Source organism: Microcaecilia unicolor, chromosome 1, assembly GCF_901765095.1.
Source record: "Microcaecilia unicolor chromosome 1, aMicUni1.1, whole genome shotgun sequence".
Taxonomy (NCBI): Eukaryota; Metazoa; Chordata; class Amphibia; order Gymnophiona; family Siphonopidae; genus Microcaecilia; species Microcaecilia unicolor.
In genome coordinates this window covers 241,520,587-241,537,481 of record NC_044031.1, presented here as the reverse complement: position 1 = coordinate 241,537,481, position 16,895 = coordinate 241,520,587, and the positions used below count along the sequence as shown (strand labels likewise).

At 44.6% G+C, this 16,895-nt stretch overlaps 1 protein-coding gene across 1 annotated transcript in view; it reads left to right on the top strand.

Annotated features, from left to right (window-relative positions):
• INVS (inversin) overlaps positions 1 to 16,895 on the top strand; it is a 522,371-nt gene that overhangs the window by 402,392 nt on the left and 103,084 nt on the right. Inside the window, exon 11 of the mRNA XM_030205118.1 lies at positions 7,605 to 7,711. Within this exon, the coding sequence (XP_030060978.1) occupies positions 7,605 to 7,711 (107 nt within the window). The remainder of the gene's footprint in view (positions 1 to 7,604; positions 7,712 to 16,895) is intronic.

The window sequence follows — 16,895 nt, the reverse complement described above, 5'->3', positions numbered from 1 at the left end:
ACGCCCCAGTTCCGCCTCCACCACGCCTCCGACATGCCCCGTCAACTTTATTCGTTTCCGCGACGGAGTTCAGTTGGAAACGCCCAAAATCGGCTTTCGATTATACCGATTTGGGCGCCTTTGCGAGACAAACGTCTATCTCCCGATTTAGTTCGCACTATAGGCGTTTTTCTCTTTCGAAAATAAGCAGGATAATGTCCTGCAGCCCCGTTCTCTCTCCCTGACAGCTGAGTAGTGAGCAGCCAGGGTCCCAAGGCGGGAGCAGGCCTCCAAACTTCCAGGCTGCCGGCATCGGCAGCAATGTGTAAGCGCTGCCTTCAGCCTGCCTTGAAAGCCTTCTTTGTACAGCCACTTCCTGTTCCCGCGTAGCCGGGATCCTGTACAAAGAAGGCTTATGGGGCAGGCCAAAGGCAACTCTTACATCACTGCCGGCAGCTTGCAGCGAGTGAGTGGGCAGTGGAGAGAGACACTCGGCGTGTGAACTCCTAAATGTCCCGTGGCATCTCTGTGAGTTCACTGCGGCGCACCGTTTGAGAAACGCTGATGTAAGGATTTCAGTCAATTGCAACTTATACAAAATACTGAAATTACACTACTTACAGACTCTAAGAAATATGACCACTTGACTCTTCTGCTTAGTTGTGCACAGAATCACCTTCAAAATTCTGACTCTCCTCCATAAGGTATATCATAGTGGCTTCCTTTTATACCTCTTCTGGCTACTAATAATACCTTATGTACCTTCTCACATTCTTCTCAATTTGTATTATTTTCCTCTAGGCAGATTGTATTTGATTCGATTAGGTCAACTACTTTTAGCATCAACGGATCAACATTATGGAATGCCTTCCCCATCTCCCTGCGCTTCCAACCATACATTTAAGGCCCATCTGGAAACATGTTGCTTTTGCGATGCATTTTCCCTAACACACCAATAAAGTCATTAATCAACATGTCCTGCGGCACATTACTGATACAAATGAAAGGGTTGGAAGCAGAAGAATATGGACACTCACTTCTGCTTATTTCCTCGTCTATAATTGTCAACATTCTTTCTTCTCTCTATTTAAAAATGACTATCTCAATTTTATTATATAAGTGAAATGAAGTGAAATATCTTTTGTTTACTGCCAACTCCTGCTGGTTTAGCAGTTCAAAGCAGTTAACAACAGAGAAAAATAGAATAAAAAGAAGAGAAGGAATCAAAATTAAGATACAAAACTCCTAAACCAGTGGTTCCCAAACTTTTCATTTAAAGGTACCCTTCGTATACAAGCAGTTGTTTTACTGCACCCCCCCCCCCCCCCCCCCCCCCCCCCCCAGCCATCACCACCAGCAACAGCCACACAGGTCTCCATCTTTTTCTCTGCACAAATATAAGTGCTTCGGTGTCCCTATAACCAGCCCCGCCAAATGACACACTGATTACGATTTATAAAAAATTTCTACACTACCTATGAAAAGTTATTCTGTTATTATACTTCCTCTTTGTACATCTGTATGCTGTACAAGCCAGCATGTTTAAAAATATAAGTGAGATTAAATAAAAAAATGCTACCAACAATAAAGAATGACAACTTGGATGTAGCAGCTCATAGGTTTGCTTGCTTTGTTTTGAATGGGAAGAGAAACAGAGACTGATCTATTGGTTTCAACTTTTTAACTTCATCCCGTCTCCTGTTTTCATCCTACCTCCTTGGCAGTCGCCTCTGCGAGTCCTGAAGGCCCTCTGCTCCATGTCCCGTGGCCACAACAACAACAAAAAAACAAAAGCAAGCGCGGGGCCGCAGCAGCCTTTAGTATCTCTCCACACTCGTCCTTCCCTACACCCCTTCCCGTGCACTCCGCTCCATGGATAAATCCTTCTTATCTGTTCCCTTCTCCACTACTGCCAACTCCAGACTTCGCGCCTTCTGTCTCACTGCACCCTACGCCTGGAATAAACTTCCTGAGCCCCTACGTCTTGCCCCATCCTTGGCCACCTTATGCTTCCTAGAAGAAAGAGTAATCTTGGGCTTTTACATTTGTGTCAATATAACTTGGGGTGTGGGTTGAGGCATGTACGGAACTGGTTGTTGGGTACTTCTGGCTTTACTCCGGTGGAGATGGAGGTTGCACTTTTCTACCCTTTATCTACTTCGTATGTGTTACATGCTAGAAGGGCACGATTGGAAGCTGGCATGGAGGATCATGTTGTGTGGTCGTATATGAGAGCAATTTGGAAAGCTTTTTGTGTGTCTCTGAAGAGAAACAGATTTCTTTCTTCATTCTTACCTGTGGTGGGGAATCCTGATTTTCCTCTGGGTGTAGGGGAGACGGAGGGTGTTTTCCAAGCTTAATGGCAGACGTTTCTTCGTTGGATAGATGGCCTTTTTGATTCTGAGAGTAAATTATTGTCTTTTTCAGATTTACAAGCTCAGTATGGCTCTCTGACTGTGACTCTTTTGCTTTCCTGCAATTGAGGCATTATGGGGGCCCTTTTACTAAGCCGCGGTAGACTCTACGCGCGTGCAGCATGTGCCAAAATGAGACTACCGCCAGGCCACCGCACCCTCCTGGTGGTAATTTCAGATTTGGCGCGCGCCCATAACTCCTGGATGAATTTATTTCCTCCTAAGTGTGCCAACCAGTCACCACACGTGTAGTGCATGAGCCTTTACCACTAGGTCAGTGAGTGGCATTAAGGGCTCAGGCCAGGTTTGGACGCACGCTGTTTTCATTTTTACCGCAGGCCCTTTTCCCTTACCATTAAATAAACCCATTTTTTGTAGATGCAATAAAAACTGACACTGCTCGCACCCAAAACACACGCCTACAATACCGCAGACCACTTTGTACTGCAGCTTACTAAAAGGACCCCTTTGTATCTTCCCTGCCCTTAGCTCATCATAATGCTTTCTTTGCTCAGCAAGTAACCTTGTGTTTAAAATTAGAGGAACCTATACGGCTGCGGGTGAGTCATTATGTGAAATTTCTTAGTATCTTGTTTACCAGACCTTCCTTTAAATAATCTTGCAGTAGTGTAGGGTATAGAATTGAAATGTACTATCTGTGTTGATTTACTTACAGATTTCCTAAGTAATATTCCTAAAACATCAGTATGTATGCTTCATAGGGAACAGGAATATAAGATTTTGCTCTGTGCCTATATCTCTCCTTGGAATTCATTTAAAGCTAGTTTTGCTGAATCTGGACATGTCTCAAATGTGGACATGACAAAACCACTCTAGGTCATATGTTTTGGACTTGTGTAAAAACATTCTTGACAGCAGGTGGGGTGCTTTCTCTTCAGGTGTCTGGGGAGGAGGGTTTTGTTGCACCCGTCTGGTTTTTTATTCTAAGATTGCACATACTTAACTGCGGAGGCACAATTCTCTTTTCTGCCTAAAGCATTACTTTTGGCTAAGAAAGTAATTCTAACTCAGTGGCAATTACAGAGATCTCTACAATTTTCATTCTGGAAATTATATCTGTTTGAGCTTGCTCTTTTCGAACGACGGTCTGTGGGTGATGGGAATGGAGCTAGGTGGAACTCTTAAATCTACGTGGGAACCTTATTGGACTCTCCTCACCCATAGGGAACGAAGTCTTCTTCTAAATGTTTAATTCTGATATCATTTTGATCTCATAGATATAGTTGTTTTTTTTGTTTGTTTTTTTTTGCTGCTGCTTGTATCTATTGCCTTGGCACATGTATGTATTTATATATTGTTGCGATGTGTTTCATGCTCTAGTTTTGAACATATTTGGTTGTATTTACTGGTTAAGGTGTATTAGCTCCTTTTTGTTCCATCATCTCCTCTGTGTTTGTAAAAGGGGAGGTGTTTTTTTTTTTGGGGGGGGGGGGATTCTGAGGTTTAACTTAAATTTGTGATGGGTTTTGATGATGTTATACTGTTGTGTCATGCTTTCTTGGAGAGCATGGGGATCAGATTCACACCTCATACTTTCTCCAGTTTTGTATTCTGCTATTTTTTATGTACTGTGTGTGTGGTGACATCCAATAAAGATGTTTTATTGATTTACTTTATATTTTTATTTGAATATTTTTACTGTTGTAATTGTCTATTTCTTAAGTGTGAGTTGTTCTTGTTGAACACCGCCTTGAATGAATTCCTTCAGAAAGGCAGTAAATAAATCCTAATACATAAATAAATAGAAGCTTATTCCAAAGTATAGGTGCCAGCTAAGCAAATACAGTTTTGCATGTAGACTTCCAGTGAAATCATGAAGGGGGTAGGTATTACCAGCCTAAAATCAGACAAAGACCTCAACAACCACTGGTACGAGATAAGGTGAAACCTGCTCATAATATTCTCTCTGTACTAGTACCAATAACTTAAAACATAATGCTATACGGTATAGGAAGCCAATGAAAATAAACAATGGAGTTGCATGATGATGTCTCTGTGCCTTACCAGGAAATCTTGTAACAGCATTCTGTAATGTCTGTAACCTTTTTAAAATGGAAAATGAAATCCTAGCATATGCTATGTTCTTATAATTAAAGCTTGAAATTAACAATATATGAACTAAAATGTGCATTGTTGCTTCATCAAAAAAAAAAATTATTTTGGTTATGTACCTTCCTCCAGGGTGACCCTCAGCCACGACTACCAAGGGGGCCACTACAATAAGAATAAATTGCCTAATATTGAAAGTGGCCATTACCTGCATAAAGTTAAGTGCCAGTACCAGTGCTTCATTTTATGCTTATATTGATTGGCATGTGCTGTATAAAAGGCGCTGCTCAATATACACAGAAACAGTGAATGTGTGTTTAAAAGTATGAATTAGGCCTTCTTTTTTGCTGGCTTAAATTATAATCCTGCATAATTTGCAAAGTATTTTTTGAAAGTCTCACTGATGGCAGAGCCTTTATTTCACACCCTTAGAAATATTTTGTAACACACTTGTAGTTTGCTGCATGTTCAATGGGAACAGACATTTTACAAAGGAAAACCTTGAAAAATAGAGCAACACCACTTTGATGGTTATTTAGAAGTCCTATTTCAATTTGGACATGCACAAACTGACCTTTAGATGTGTATATCGCATATGTTTAAATCCCAATTTTAGAAAAGTCAAGATATACACATACAAAACATAAACACATGGTCTGGGCATGTTTTGAGTGGAACTAGGGCGGGGCTAAAATACCCAAGCACATTCCCTATTTCAGAAGAGGAATGAACATTTATGCCCTCCAAAATCAATGTCAGGATTTACAGCTGCTCCTGGAGATGGCTAGGTTATTTAAAGGTGTTCATTTTGTGTAATATTCTACTGGAAGGATTATGGGAGGTACTCTCAGTGTTTTTGTACTCTCAAAATATTATATTGGGAAATGATGTCGGGCTCTGCAACTTCTTGGGCAAACATAGACGTGTAGGTTTCTACAATGTGCTGGCACATATACTTGTATGTTCTGAAATTCTAGCGTACACGTTTGTGTGCTGGCACATATATAGATACTAGTAAAAAAAGGCCCGTTTCCGAAACCAATGAAACGGGCGCTAGCATGTGGTTTTTTGTGTGTGTATGTGTATGTATCACAGAGTTATTTTGTGTGTGTGTGTGAGTGAGGGTGCGGTGTGTGTACAGGTTGTTGATGTGTGTCTTTTTTTGTTTTGTTTTGTTTTTTTGCTTGGGGGTTGGGGGATGTGCTGTGCTGTGCTGGCAAAGTGGGTTGGATTGGTGTGTGGCTTTGAGGGTGTGTTTCTGTTGTATTGTGTGTGTGTGGTTTCGTCAAGGAGGTTTGTGGAGGGGGGTCTTTCTGTTGGTGAAATGTAAATGTAAATTTTTGCACATACCCACAGCAGGAATATTCTTCTCTCGTTCCAGCGGTGGTTCTGTGCTCTCCGTGCTGCACAGATAATGAGCCATTCTGCTGGGGAATGCTCCTCCCTTATTGTCACGTAGTTTCCTCTGATTGGTCCGTCTTACGTTGCCTAGTGTTGCCTGGGAATGGTGTTGTGATGGTCCTTTGTGTTTCAGAATGTTGAGGGTGTTTTTTCTGATTGGTCCGTCATGGGAGGGCGGGGCAGAGAGACATGGTCAGTGTTGAGGCTTCACCACCATGAATCCACGAACCCTTCAGTGACTGACTGAGTGACTTCAGAACGTTGTCTTCAGAACGTTGAGGGTGAGTTTTATTATAGTAGATGATGTATGTTGCCGTATTGCCTCCATTGATATTGTAGACGCTGACATTTTCAAAATGGGTGCTGCCGATGCACATAGCTGTCACATATGAGTCTATTTTTGGATGTGTTTTAGAAAAGGATCTATATTGGCAGCCGTTTTGGATTTCTCAGTAGGAGGCCTTCCCCCCCCCCCCCCCCCTCTTTATTTATCTGTTCCCCACCCACCCCTCTTTTATCTGTCTTGGTATGACTGTTAAACTTTCCTGTTCAAAATGGAGTTCTTTTCCCTTTTCTTTTAATTTTTAGCCTGTACACCGCTCTGTACTGTCTTGCGTGCTAGAGCGGTCTAGCAAGTCATAACAATGTATAAACTATAACGATGAACTATGTCCCACTTTGGACGTCTCAGTTCTGATATCTGTCTGTCTAAAATTCACTTTCACATGTTCTTGAACATGTAAGTGCCAGTTCTTACATATATAAACCAGTGATTTTGAAAGCAACATGTATGAGTTCCAGTATTTACAATCATAAATACCAGATTTTATAAAACTGGTCATCCAAGGGAGCCAGCTAAGGATAAAAGCTATAAAAGTTTTGATATCATTGCACTTCAGTCATGATGATTTTCATGTTTGTACCATTGCTGGTTGCAAGTCAGATGCTTCCACGATATCTTGTCTTGAAAGAATGCCAGAATAATTCTGGTTCTCACTTTATTTAATTGGGTGACACATGTTCTGCTATCAAGCAGTAAGTGCATTTGAACAACAATATTTTCAGGGTCCTAGAATTTAAAGCAAACTTATGCATACACAGAGATGCTATATGAATTGGTTTCTGGAAGGACCCTTGAGGTTATTCTTCAGTTTTGAAGTTAAAGTCCGATGAATTACGGTATTTCCAACCCTGCATCTTATATTGGAAATCAGCTATTGCCAGAATGTAGCATGTTTGTGGTGCCAAAAAGCATTCTATGGCCTAAAATCTTGCTACAGAAACTTGCTCAGTTACAACCCTTCTTACAGCTCTTGATTTTGTCAGCAATAATGAAAGCTTAAGGATGTGGTAAAGAGGCAACTTTTATGTCAAACTTTCTCTTTGTATTTTTAACAAGATAGGGACCGATATTCAGCCCACAGCAGTAAGTGGCTGGTAAACCGCTATCTGGGAATGTCTGCTGACCCGGAAGCTAACCAAGTGCCAGCCGAAATTCAGACCGGAAATGCAAAATTCAACACGTAAAGTTAGGACAGCTGTTTTGCTATCTTAACTTTATGCAGTTACTTAGCTGGTTAACGGACTTAAAAAATTCTGCCTGGTTAAACCCTTTTGAATATTGAGCCCATAGCATATAATAAATTCCACATTAGCTTTGCTTTAACTATTGTGATATAGTAAGTTTGATAACTAATAAATCATTACTCAAAAGTGCATGTTCTTTGCCCCTGCTCTTAGGGAAGGACGGCATTGCATTGGTCTTGTAACAATGGATACTTAGATGCTGTAAAGCTGCTGCTGGGTTTCAGTGCGTTCCCAAATCAAATGGAGAACAGTGAAGAAAGGTGCAGTATACATGATACAGGACATTTACTTGTTTCTGATTCAGCATGCAACTTGTTTGCAGTTGGCTGCTTGTCATGCCTATAAGTACATTTTAGACTACTTTACTTCTCGATACAATTAGAGAATCATGTTTTTAATTTTTGAAAATATATGATAAAACTAAACCAAACACCTGTGCAAATCTACAACTCTCTGTGGTATGACTGAATGACTCCACCCATTTGTTGTTGGCCTGAAAAGCTGAAAGGATGTCTCATTTGAAACAGTTCCAGCATGTCTTTTTATGTACTGCAAAGGCCGCAACAGTAGCACAAAAATCATCTTCCCTCTCTTCCAGAGCGTAACCACATTGGTTTTCTAACATGTTAAACCCTACCCAGGCTCAGGAGACAGCAGACTGGAACCTGAATCTGCTGGAGCTAGTCCAGTAGAAACATTTATGTAAAAACTAGTAAAAAAGGCCCGTTTCCGAAACCAATGAAACGGGCGCTAGCATGTGGTTTTTTCTTTTGTGTATGTGTCACAGAGTTATTTTGTGTGTGTGTGTGTGTGTGTGTGTGTGTGTGTGTGTGTGTGTGTGTGTGAGGGTGCGGTGTGTGTGCAGGTTGTTGATGTGTGTCTTTTTTTGTTTTGTTTTTTGCTTGGGGGTTGGGGGATGTGCTGTGCTGTGCTGGCAAAGTGGGTTGGATTGGTGTGTGGCTTTGAGGGTGTGTTTCTGTTGTATTGTGTGTGTGTGGTTTTGTCTGTCAAGGAGGTTTGTGGAGGGGGGTCTTTCTGTTGGTGAAATGTAAATGTGGTTGTAGGGGGGTCAGCCTTTGTTGAGTGTTGTTTTTTTTTTTTCCATGGTTTTTTTTTTGTGTTGTGCTGAGGCAGCAGTGTTGTTTTAGATGGGCGGAAGGTAGAGGAGCACGTTCTTTGTCTGTCGGGTTTTTTTTGGCCGTTTCAGGGCTGCTGTAGGGGAATGCTGGAAGAGAAATGTGATGTTGGAAGCAGCGCCATCTTTTTCCATTGGGCTGGGGTTCTGGGCATCCTGGAGGTGGGTGACGGCTTGCCTGAGGACGGGGATGGTTGTTTTAAGTTGGCGGAAGGGAGAAGAGCACGGTCTCGGGCCATCGGGGGGTGATCCGGTATGTTTGGTCCATTTCAGGCTGGCTGCAGGGGAATGCTGGAACATTTATGCGCTGCAGGAATCAGCGCCGTCTTTTTCCGGGTGCTCGGGGAATCCCCGAGGTGGGAGACAGCTTGCCTGAGGCTGGGGATGGTTGGGCACGTCCTTGGCCGCTTCGGCAAAAGGGGAAGAGGAAGGGGGTGGGGAGTTACCTGCAGCCGCCTGAGAAACCATGTATTCTTTGTTTGTTTTGTATTATTAGTTTGCATTTCTGTTGAAGAAAGAGTGGATGCCTTTCGAATGATGGAGGTGGTGCGTCGGTGTGTGGTGGTTTCGTTAGTTTGGCAGCCAGTCTCCAGCGATTCCTAGGCAGGGAAGGAGTACTCCTCCCTCTTCCTTGGTCGCTGTTTGCTGCTGGCTGGGTCGCGGGTAATCCTTCCAGCTGGGCCGCAGCTTGTCCTGTTCGCCCACGTCCCAGATGGTGACGGGCACGTTGTTTTCCGGCTCTGACTCCATGTCAAGCGATCCCAAATATAGTCTGTGCTATAGGCCCTCTGGCATTCTTCAGTACTGGCATTAGGCATTTAAAAATTTCTCCCCCCCCAATCCCCCCCCCTCCGGTCTATTTTTGCACATACCCACAGCAGGAATATTCTTCTCTCGTTCCAGCGGTGGTTCTGTGCTCTCCGTGCTGCACAGATAATGAGCCATTCTGCTGGGGAATGCTCCTCCCTTATTGTCACGTAGTTTCCTCTGATTGGTCCGTCTTACGTTGCCTAGTGTTGCCTGGGAATGGTGTTGTGATGGTCCTTTGTGTTTCAGAATGTTGAGGGTGTTTTTTCTGATTGGTCCGTCATGCGAGGGCGGGGCAGAGAGACATGGTCAGTGTTGTGGCTTCACCACCATGAATCCATGAACCCTTCAGTGAGTGACTGAGTGACTTCAGAACGTTGTCTTCAGAACGTTGAGGGTGAGTTTTATTATAGTAGATAATGTATGGTTTTAGTCATAGTGTTAAAAGTTCTAGGCCCTGTTGCTAAAATCTAACCTGGCTTTCAAAGTTTCATCTAGACTGGTTTTAGCCAGTTTAGTATGCACGTTATTGTGCACCTAATCCACAAAAGGTTTCAGCCCTCCTTTTTACCATTCATGGAAGCAGCAACCAATTATACAAACAAGCTCATTAAATTAAAATGTGATATAAATGAGGCCATTAGTGATTCCCTCCAATGCTCAGAGAAACGTCGCACAAAACCCCCCTGCCCTAATGACTGAAACCTACGGACAGCTTCAAGCAGGCATTAGGGTGAGTGTGCAGAGTTACAGTCCCTGGGAGTAGAGAGAAAGATGTGGGGAGCTGATCTTTGCTTAATCTCAGAAAGGAGACTTTTTCCACCGGAGAGTCTATCCTTTACCTCCTTTGTCCATGAATTGGCTGCGGCTATTCCCTTTCCTATGGAGGTAAAGGATGAGCCCAGGGCTGAGATGCTCAAGGTCCTGGATTATCCTTCTGCACCTAGAGAGGCTGCAACGGCTCCTTTGCATAATGTACTGAAGGAAGTCTTTATGTGAAATTGGTCGTTCCCTCTGTCTAATTCCGTGATCCTGAAAAAACTGAATCCCAATATTGGATCCACGGTGAGCCTAGATTGATGAGGTCTCAGCCACCTCACAATTCTATGGTGGTGGACTCCACCCTCAAAAGAGCCAAGAGCACTAGGGACTATGCCTTTGCGCCCCCAGGCAGATAATCTAGAACCTTGTACTCTTTTGGGAGAAAGATGTATCAGGCCGCTATAATCGCTGCCAAGATCCAGACATACCAGCTCTTCACGAGCGTCCACTTGCGGAACTCGGTGAGGCAACTGTCCAGCTTGGTTGATGCACTCCTTCCGGAGCAGGCTGAGCCTTTTCACTAGGTGGTCAGGTAGCAAAAGGCGTGTCGAAAATTCCTGGACAAGGGTACGTTCGACACTTTTGATGTAGCATCCAGAATCGCTGCCCAAGGTATAGTGATACTCAGAGTCTCATGGTAGCGTGTCTCTGACCTGGATCATTCTGTCCAGCAGTGAATGGCGGATGTTCCTTGCCGGGGGGACAAACTTTTTGGTGAAAGACTAGAGGATCTTGTTGATTAGATCAAGAAGCATAATGATGCTTTGGATTCTCTCTCCCACCGGGCGCCTTCTGCTACTGCCTCCTCATCTAGGAGGTATTTTGGGGGGAAGAGGCGTGCTCCCTATTCCTATGCTAGGCGTAGGTACACTCCTGCTTCTCAGCAGCCTGTCCAGGCTCAGCCCCAGCGCGCTCGTTCTCGTCAGCAGCTCGCGTCTAGGCCCATTCTGCTCCCCAGCAAAAGCAAGGGACGGGCTTTTGACTGACTGGCTCCAGTTAAGCATAGCCTCAATAAAAGTGTCCGTACCGGACGACTTGCTGGCTGGAGAGAGGTGGCCTCTTATAATCTCCGACCGCTGGGTTCTTCAAATAGTCCAGTTAGGATACACCCTCAGTCTGGAATCCAAACCTCCAAATTGCCCACCAGGAGCTCATTCATACAGTTTCCAGCACAAACAGGTACTTGCAGAGGAACTTCCGCCCTTCTAATGGCTCAAGCGGTCGAACCCATTCCACAAGGGGAAGAAGGGCTGGGATTCTATTCCAGGTACTTCCTTGTGCAGAAAAGGACAGGGGGGATGCGTCCCATCCTAGACCTAAGGGTCTGAACAAATTTCTGGTTTGTGAAAAGTTCAGGATGGTTTCTCTGGGTACCCTTCTTCCCATGATTCAGGAGAACGATTGGCTATGCTCTCTGGATTTAAAGGATGCTTACACACATATCTCGATACTTCCAGCTCACAGAAAGGATTTCGGCTGGGAACTCAGCATTTTCAGTACCGTGTATTGCCTTTTGGTCTGGCATCTGTGCCCAGAGTGTTTACAAAGTGTCTAGTGGTAGTAACAGTGTCACTATGCAGACTGGGAGTGTATGTGTTCCCTTATGTCGACGATTGGCTGGTGAAGAGCACCTCGGAGGTAGGCGCTCTACAGTCCATGCAAATGACTATTCAGGTGCTAGAGCTACTGGGTTTCGTGATCAATTACTCCAAGTCCCATCTCACCCCAGTACAGAAGTTGGAATTCATTGGGGCTCTGTTGAACACAAAGAAAGCTCAAGCTTATCTTCCCGACGCAAGGACAGACAACCTCCTGTCCCTGGTGTCCATGGTTCGAGCGTCTCAACAGATCACAGCTTGGCAGATGTCGAGATTTCTGAGGCACATGTCCTCCACAGTTCATGTAACTCCCATGGCACGTCTAGATATGAGATCAGCTCAGTGGACCCTAGCTTCCCAATGGTATCAAGCTGCGGGGTATCTAGAGGATGTAATCCAACTGCCCACCGACTTTCAGAATTCTCTTCAGTGGTGGATGATTCGATCCATTTTGACCTTGGGACGTCCATTCCAAATTCCTCAGCCACAAAAAGTGCTGATGACGGATGCATCCCTCCTGGGGTGGGGAGCTCATGTAGATGGGATTCACACTCAAGGAGCTTGGTCCTTTCAGGAAAAAGATCTTCAGATCAACCTCCTGGAACTGCAAGCAATCTGGAACGCTCTAAAGGCTTTCAGAGATCGGCTGTACAACCAAATCATTTTAATTCAGACAATCAGGTTGCTATGTATTACACCAACAAGCCAGGGGGGCACCGGATCTTGCCCTCTATGTCAGGAAGCCGTCCATATGTGGCTTTGGGCGCACCATCATGGCATGTTTCTGCAAGCCACTTATCTGGCAGGCATAAACAACAGTTTGGCTGACAGACTGAGCAGGATAATGCAACCTCATGAGTGGTCACTGAACATGGGAGTAGCCCACAAGATCTTCCGAGCGTGGGGCACCCCCTCAGTGGAGCTTTTTGCCACTCAGATCAATCACAAGGTCCCTCAGTTCTGTTCCAGGCTTCAGGCCCACGACAGACTAGCGTCAGATGCCTTTCTCCTACTTTGGGGAACACGCCTTTTGTATGCGTATCCTCCCATACCTCAATTAGGGAAGACTTTGCTGAAACCCAAGCAAGACCGTGGAACCATGATTCTGATAGAGCCATCTTCGCCCCATCAGATTTGGTTTCCTCTTCTGCTGGAGTTGTCCTCCAGAAAACTGTGGAGATTGGACTGTTTTCCGACCCTCATCACCCAGAACGAGGGGTCACTTCTACATCCCAACCTCCAGTCTCTGGCTCTCATGGCTTGGGTGTTGAGAGCTTAGAAATTGCCTCTTTAGGTCTTTCAGAGTGTGTCTCCCGAGTCTTGCTTGTTTCCAGGAAAGATTCCACAAAAAAGTATTACTCTTTCAAATGGAGGAGGTTTGCCATATAGTGTGACAGCAAGGCCCTAGATCCTTTTTCTTGTCCTACACGGACCCTGCTTGAATACCTTCTACACTTAATCAGAGTCTGGTCTCAAGACCAACTCCATAAGAGTTCACCTTACTGCGATTAGTGCTTATCATCGCCGTGTAGAGGGTAAGCCTATCTCTGGACAGCCTTTAGTAGTTCGCTTCATGAGAGGTTTGCTTTTGTCAAAACCCCCAGTCAAACCTGCACCAGTGTCATGGGATCTCAACGTCGTTCTCACCCAGCTGATGAAAGCTTCTTTTGAGCCACTGAATTCCTGCCATCTGAAGTACTTGACCTGGAAGGTCATTTTCTTGGTGGCTATTACTTCAGCTCGTAGGGTCAGTGAGCTTCAGGCCTTGGTAGTACATGCACCTTATATTAAGTTTCATCACAACAGAGTAGTCCTCCACACTCACCCTAAGTTCCTGCCAAAGGTGGTGTCAGAGTTCCATCTGAACCAGACAATTGTCTTTTCAACATTTTTCCCCGTCCTCATACCCACCCTGGCGAAAGCAGTTTGCATACCTTGGACTGCAAGAGAGCATTGGCCTTTTATGTGGAGCGGACAAAGCCCTTCAGACAGTCTGCCCAGTTGTTTGTTTCTTTCGACCCCAACAGGAGGGGAGTCTCCATCGGAAAACGCACAATCTCCAATTGGCTAGCAGATTGCATTTCCTTTGCCGGTTGACTCTAGAGGGCCATGTCACGGCTCATAATGTAAGAGCCATGGCTGTGTCAGTGGCTCACTTGAAGTCAACCTCCATTGAAGAGATTTGCAAGGCTGCAACGTGGTCATCAGTCCACACATTCACATCTCACTACTGCCTTCAGCAGGATACCTGACGCAACAGTCGGTTTGGGCAGTCAGTGCTGCAGAATCTGTTCGGGGTTTAGAATCCAACTCCACCCCCCTAGACCCATTTTTGTTCTGTTCCAGGCTGCACTCCTAGTTAATTGTTTATGGTTTCAGGTCAATCTCTGTTATGTCCTCACTGTTGCGAGGCCCAATTGACCAATGTTAATTGTTTTGAGTGAGCCTGGGTGCTAGGGATACCCCACATGTGAGAACAAACAGCCTGCTTGTCCTCAGAGAAACTGAAGATACATACATGTAGCAGATATTCTCTGAGGACAGCAGGCTGATTGTTCTCACATACCCGCCCACCTTCCTTTTGGAGTTGTTGTTCTTTGTTTGTGTATATGCTTTTTGATTAAACTGAGGAGGCACGCTCACGCGATGGGTGGGAAGTCGTCTGCACATGCGTGGTGCGCACACCAGAAGGCTCTGGCAAAACGTTTTAAAATTTTGCTGGTGAAAAATTTGCCATTTCCTGGACCGTCACAGATGTCGACCCACATGTGAGAACAATCAGCCTTCTGTCCTCGGAGAATACCTGCTACAAGTAAGTATCTTCGCTTTATAAGTTCTTATTCCAAGGTTCCACAATTCATTTTTATTAGTCTACCCCTACTTCCTTGTCCTTTGGTATGCAAGTTGCCATTCTTTTTTCTAGGGGCTTTTGGGAGTTGAAGGAGAGGGAATTATTAATTCTCACCTGTAGATCCTGGACTGACAGTGTGTGTGGGTCCAGGGAGACAGGAGGTGATCCATTTTTTTCCTCTCTGTTGTTCTGATCACAGCTTAGTGAACAACAGAGAGGAAAAAAACATTTTCAATGCTTTCTTTGTCGAAGCACAGCCCTTGAAAAAGCCTGTAAGCGAAACGGATGTGCCCACCATCAGGCAACAGATAAGTGCTCGATTTGTACCTGGGGCAATGGAGGGTTAAATGACTTGCCCAGAGTCACAAAGAGCTGCCTGTGCCTGCAGTGGGAATCGAACCCAGTTCCCCAGGACCAAAGTCCACCACTCTAACCACTAGGCCACTCCTCCACTCCAGAAATAGCTGCTTCATAGCATTTCATAAGAATTAGTAAAGGTTTTTGTGAACCAAATAAGATTTGAAGTTAGCATTGAGATTGGAGAATAAAAAAGAATAAATTTGTTTTTAAAAAAAAATTGGGGGGGGGGGGGTGGGGGGGAAATAAATTTAAAAAATTGTAGTAATTGTTTCAAGCAAAGTTTTTACGACCAGTGATGAACACCACGCCCCCAGTTAAAGCCGTTGAAAATTGAAAGTAAGCAGTTGGGCATTTTGAGGTCTTTTCCTTGCTTTTTAGAAATATTTTTGTAGAAATTAAACATTGTATTTCCATATTAGTTTAACTGGATTCCTCCTCATCTGTTTGGTGACCTTATGCTTTGGAGTCCTTCATGGTGATCTTCTTACCATTGTCCACTTAAGGGTCTTGTTAAAGACACTCCCTCTTTTAGGCTGGAACTGAGCTACCTTAAGGCAGGAAATACCTTAGGTTGCTTGCTGAGTCAGGAGGGCGGGGCTCAGAGGGAGTAGGAAATTAAAAGTTCTCAGGACAGAACAGAGAGGCTCCAAAGAGAGAAGAGAAGTCCTCCATCACAGAAGTGTAAGCTGCAAAAGCTCCAATAAGATAGGCCAATTTTATCTTGGAATCCTGCTGATAAGTGTAACTTTGGACTTTAGGGCTAAGTTAGTCTCAACTGTTTGAATACTGAAGCACAGAACTCTAGGCAAGAGAGCAGCTGTTTGTGCCCCAGGTACAAAATAAGTACCTGTATATAATATGTAATCACTTAGATTGTAATCACAGAAAGGTGGTATATCAAGTCCCATCCCTTTTCCCTTTTATGCCATCTGTTTGGAGATACATAGTAACATAGTAGATGACGGCAGAAAAAGACCTGCACGGTCCATCCAGTCTGCCCAACAAGATAACTCATATTTGCTGCTTTTTTGTGTATACCCTACTTTGATTTGTACCTGTGCTCTTCAGGGCACAGACCGTATAAGTCTGCCCAGCACTATCCCCGCCTCCCAACCACCAGCCCCTCCTCCCAACCACCGGCTCTAGCACAGACCATATAAGTCTGCCCAGCACTATCCTCACCTCCCAACCACCAACCCTGCCTCCCAACCACCGGCTCTGGCACAGACCGTACAAGTCTGTCCAGCACTATCCCTGCCTCCCAACCACCAGTCCCGCTTCCCACCACCGGCTCTGGCACAGACATTGTAAGTCTGCCCAGCACTATCCCCGCCTCCCAACCACCAGCCCCGCCTCCCGATCTTGACTAAGCTCCTGAGGATCCATTCCTTCGGCACAGGATTCCTTTATGCTTATCCCACGCATGTTTGAATTCCGTTACCGTTTTTATTTCCACCACCTCCCGTGGGAGGGCATTCCAAGCATCCACTACTCTCTCCGTGAAAAAATACTTCCTGACATTTTTCTTGAGTCTGCCCCCCTTCAATCTCATTTCATGTCCTCTCGTCCTACCATATTCCCATCTCCGGAAAAGGTTCGCTTGCGGATTAATACCTTTCAAATATTTGAACGTCTGTATCATATCACCCCTGTTTCTCCTTTCCTCCAGAGTATACATGTTTAGTTCAGCAAGTCTCTCCTCATACGTCTTGTAACGCAAATCCCATACCATTCTCGTAGCTTTTCTTTGCACCGCTTCCATTTTTTTAACATCCTTCACAAGATACGGCCTCCAAAACTGAACACAATACTCCAGGTGGGGCCTCACCAACGTCTTATACAGGGGTATTAAAACCTCTTTTCTTCTGCTG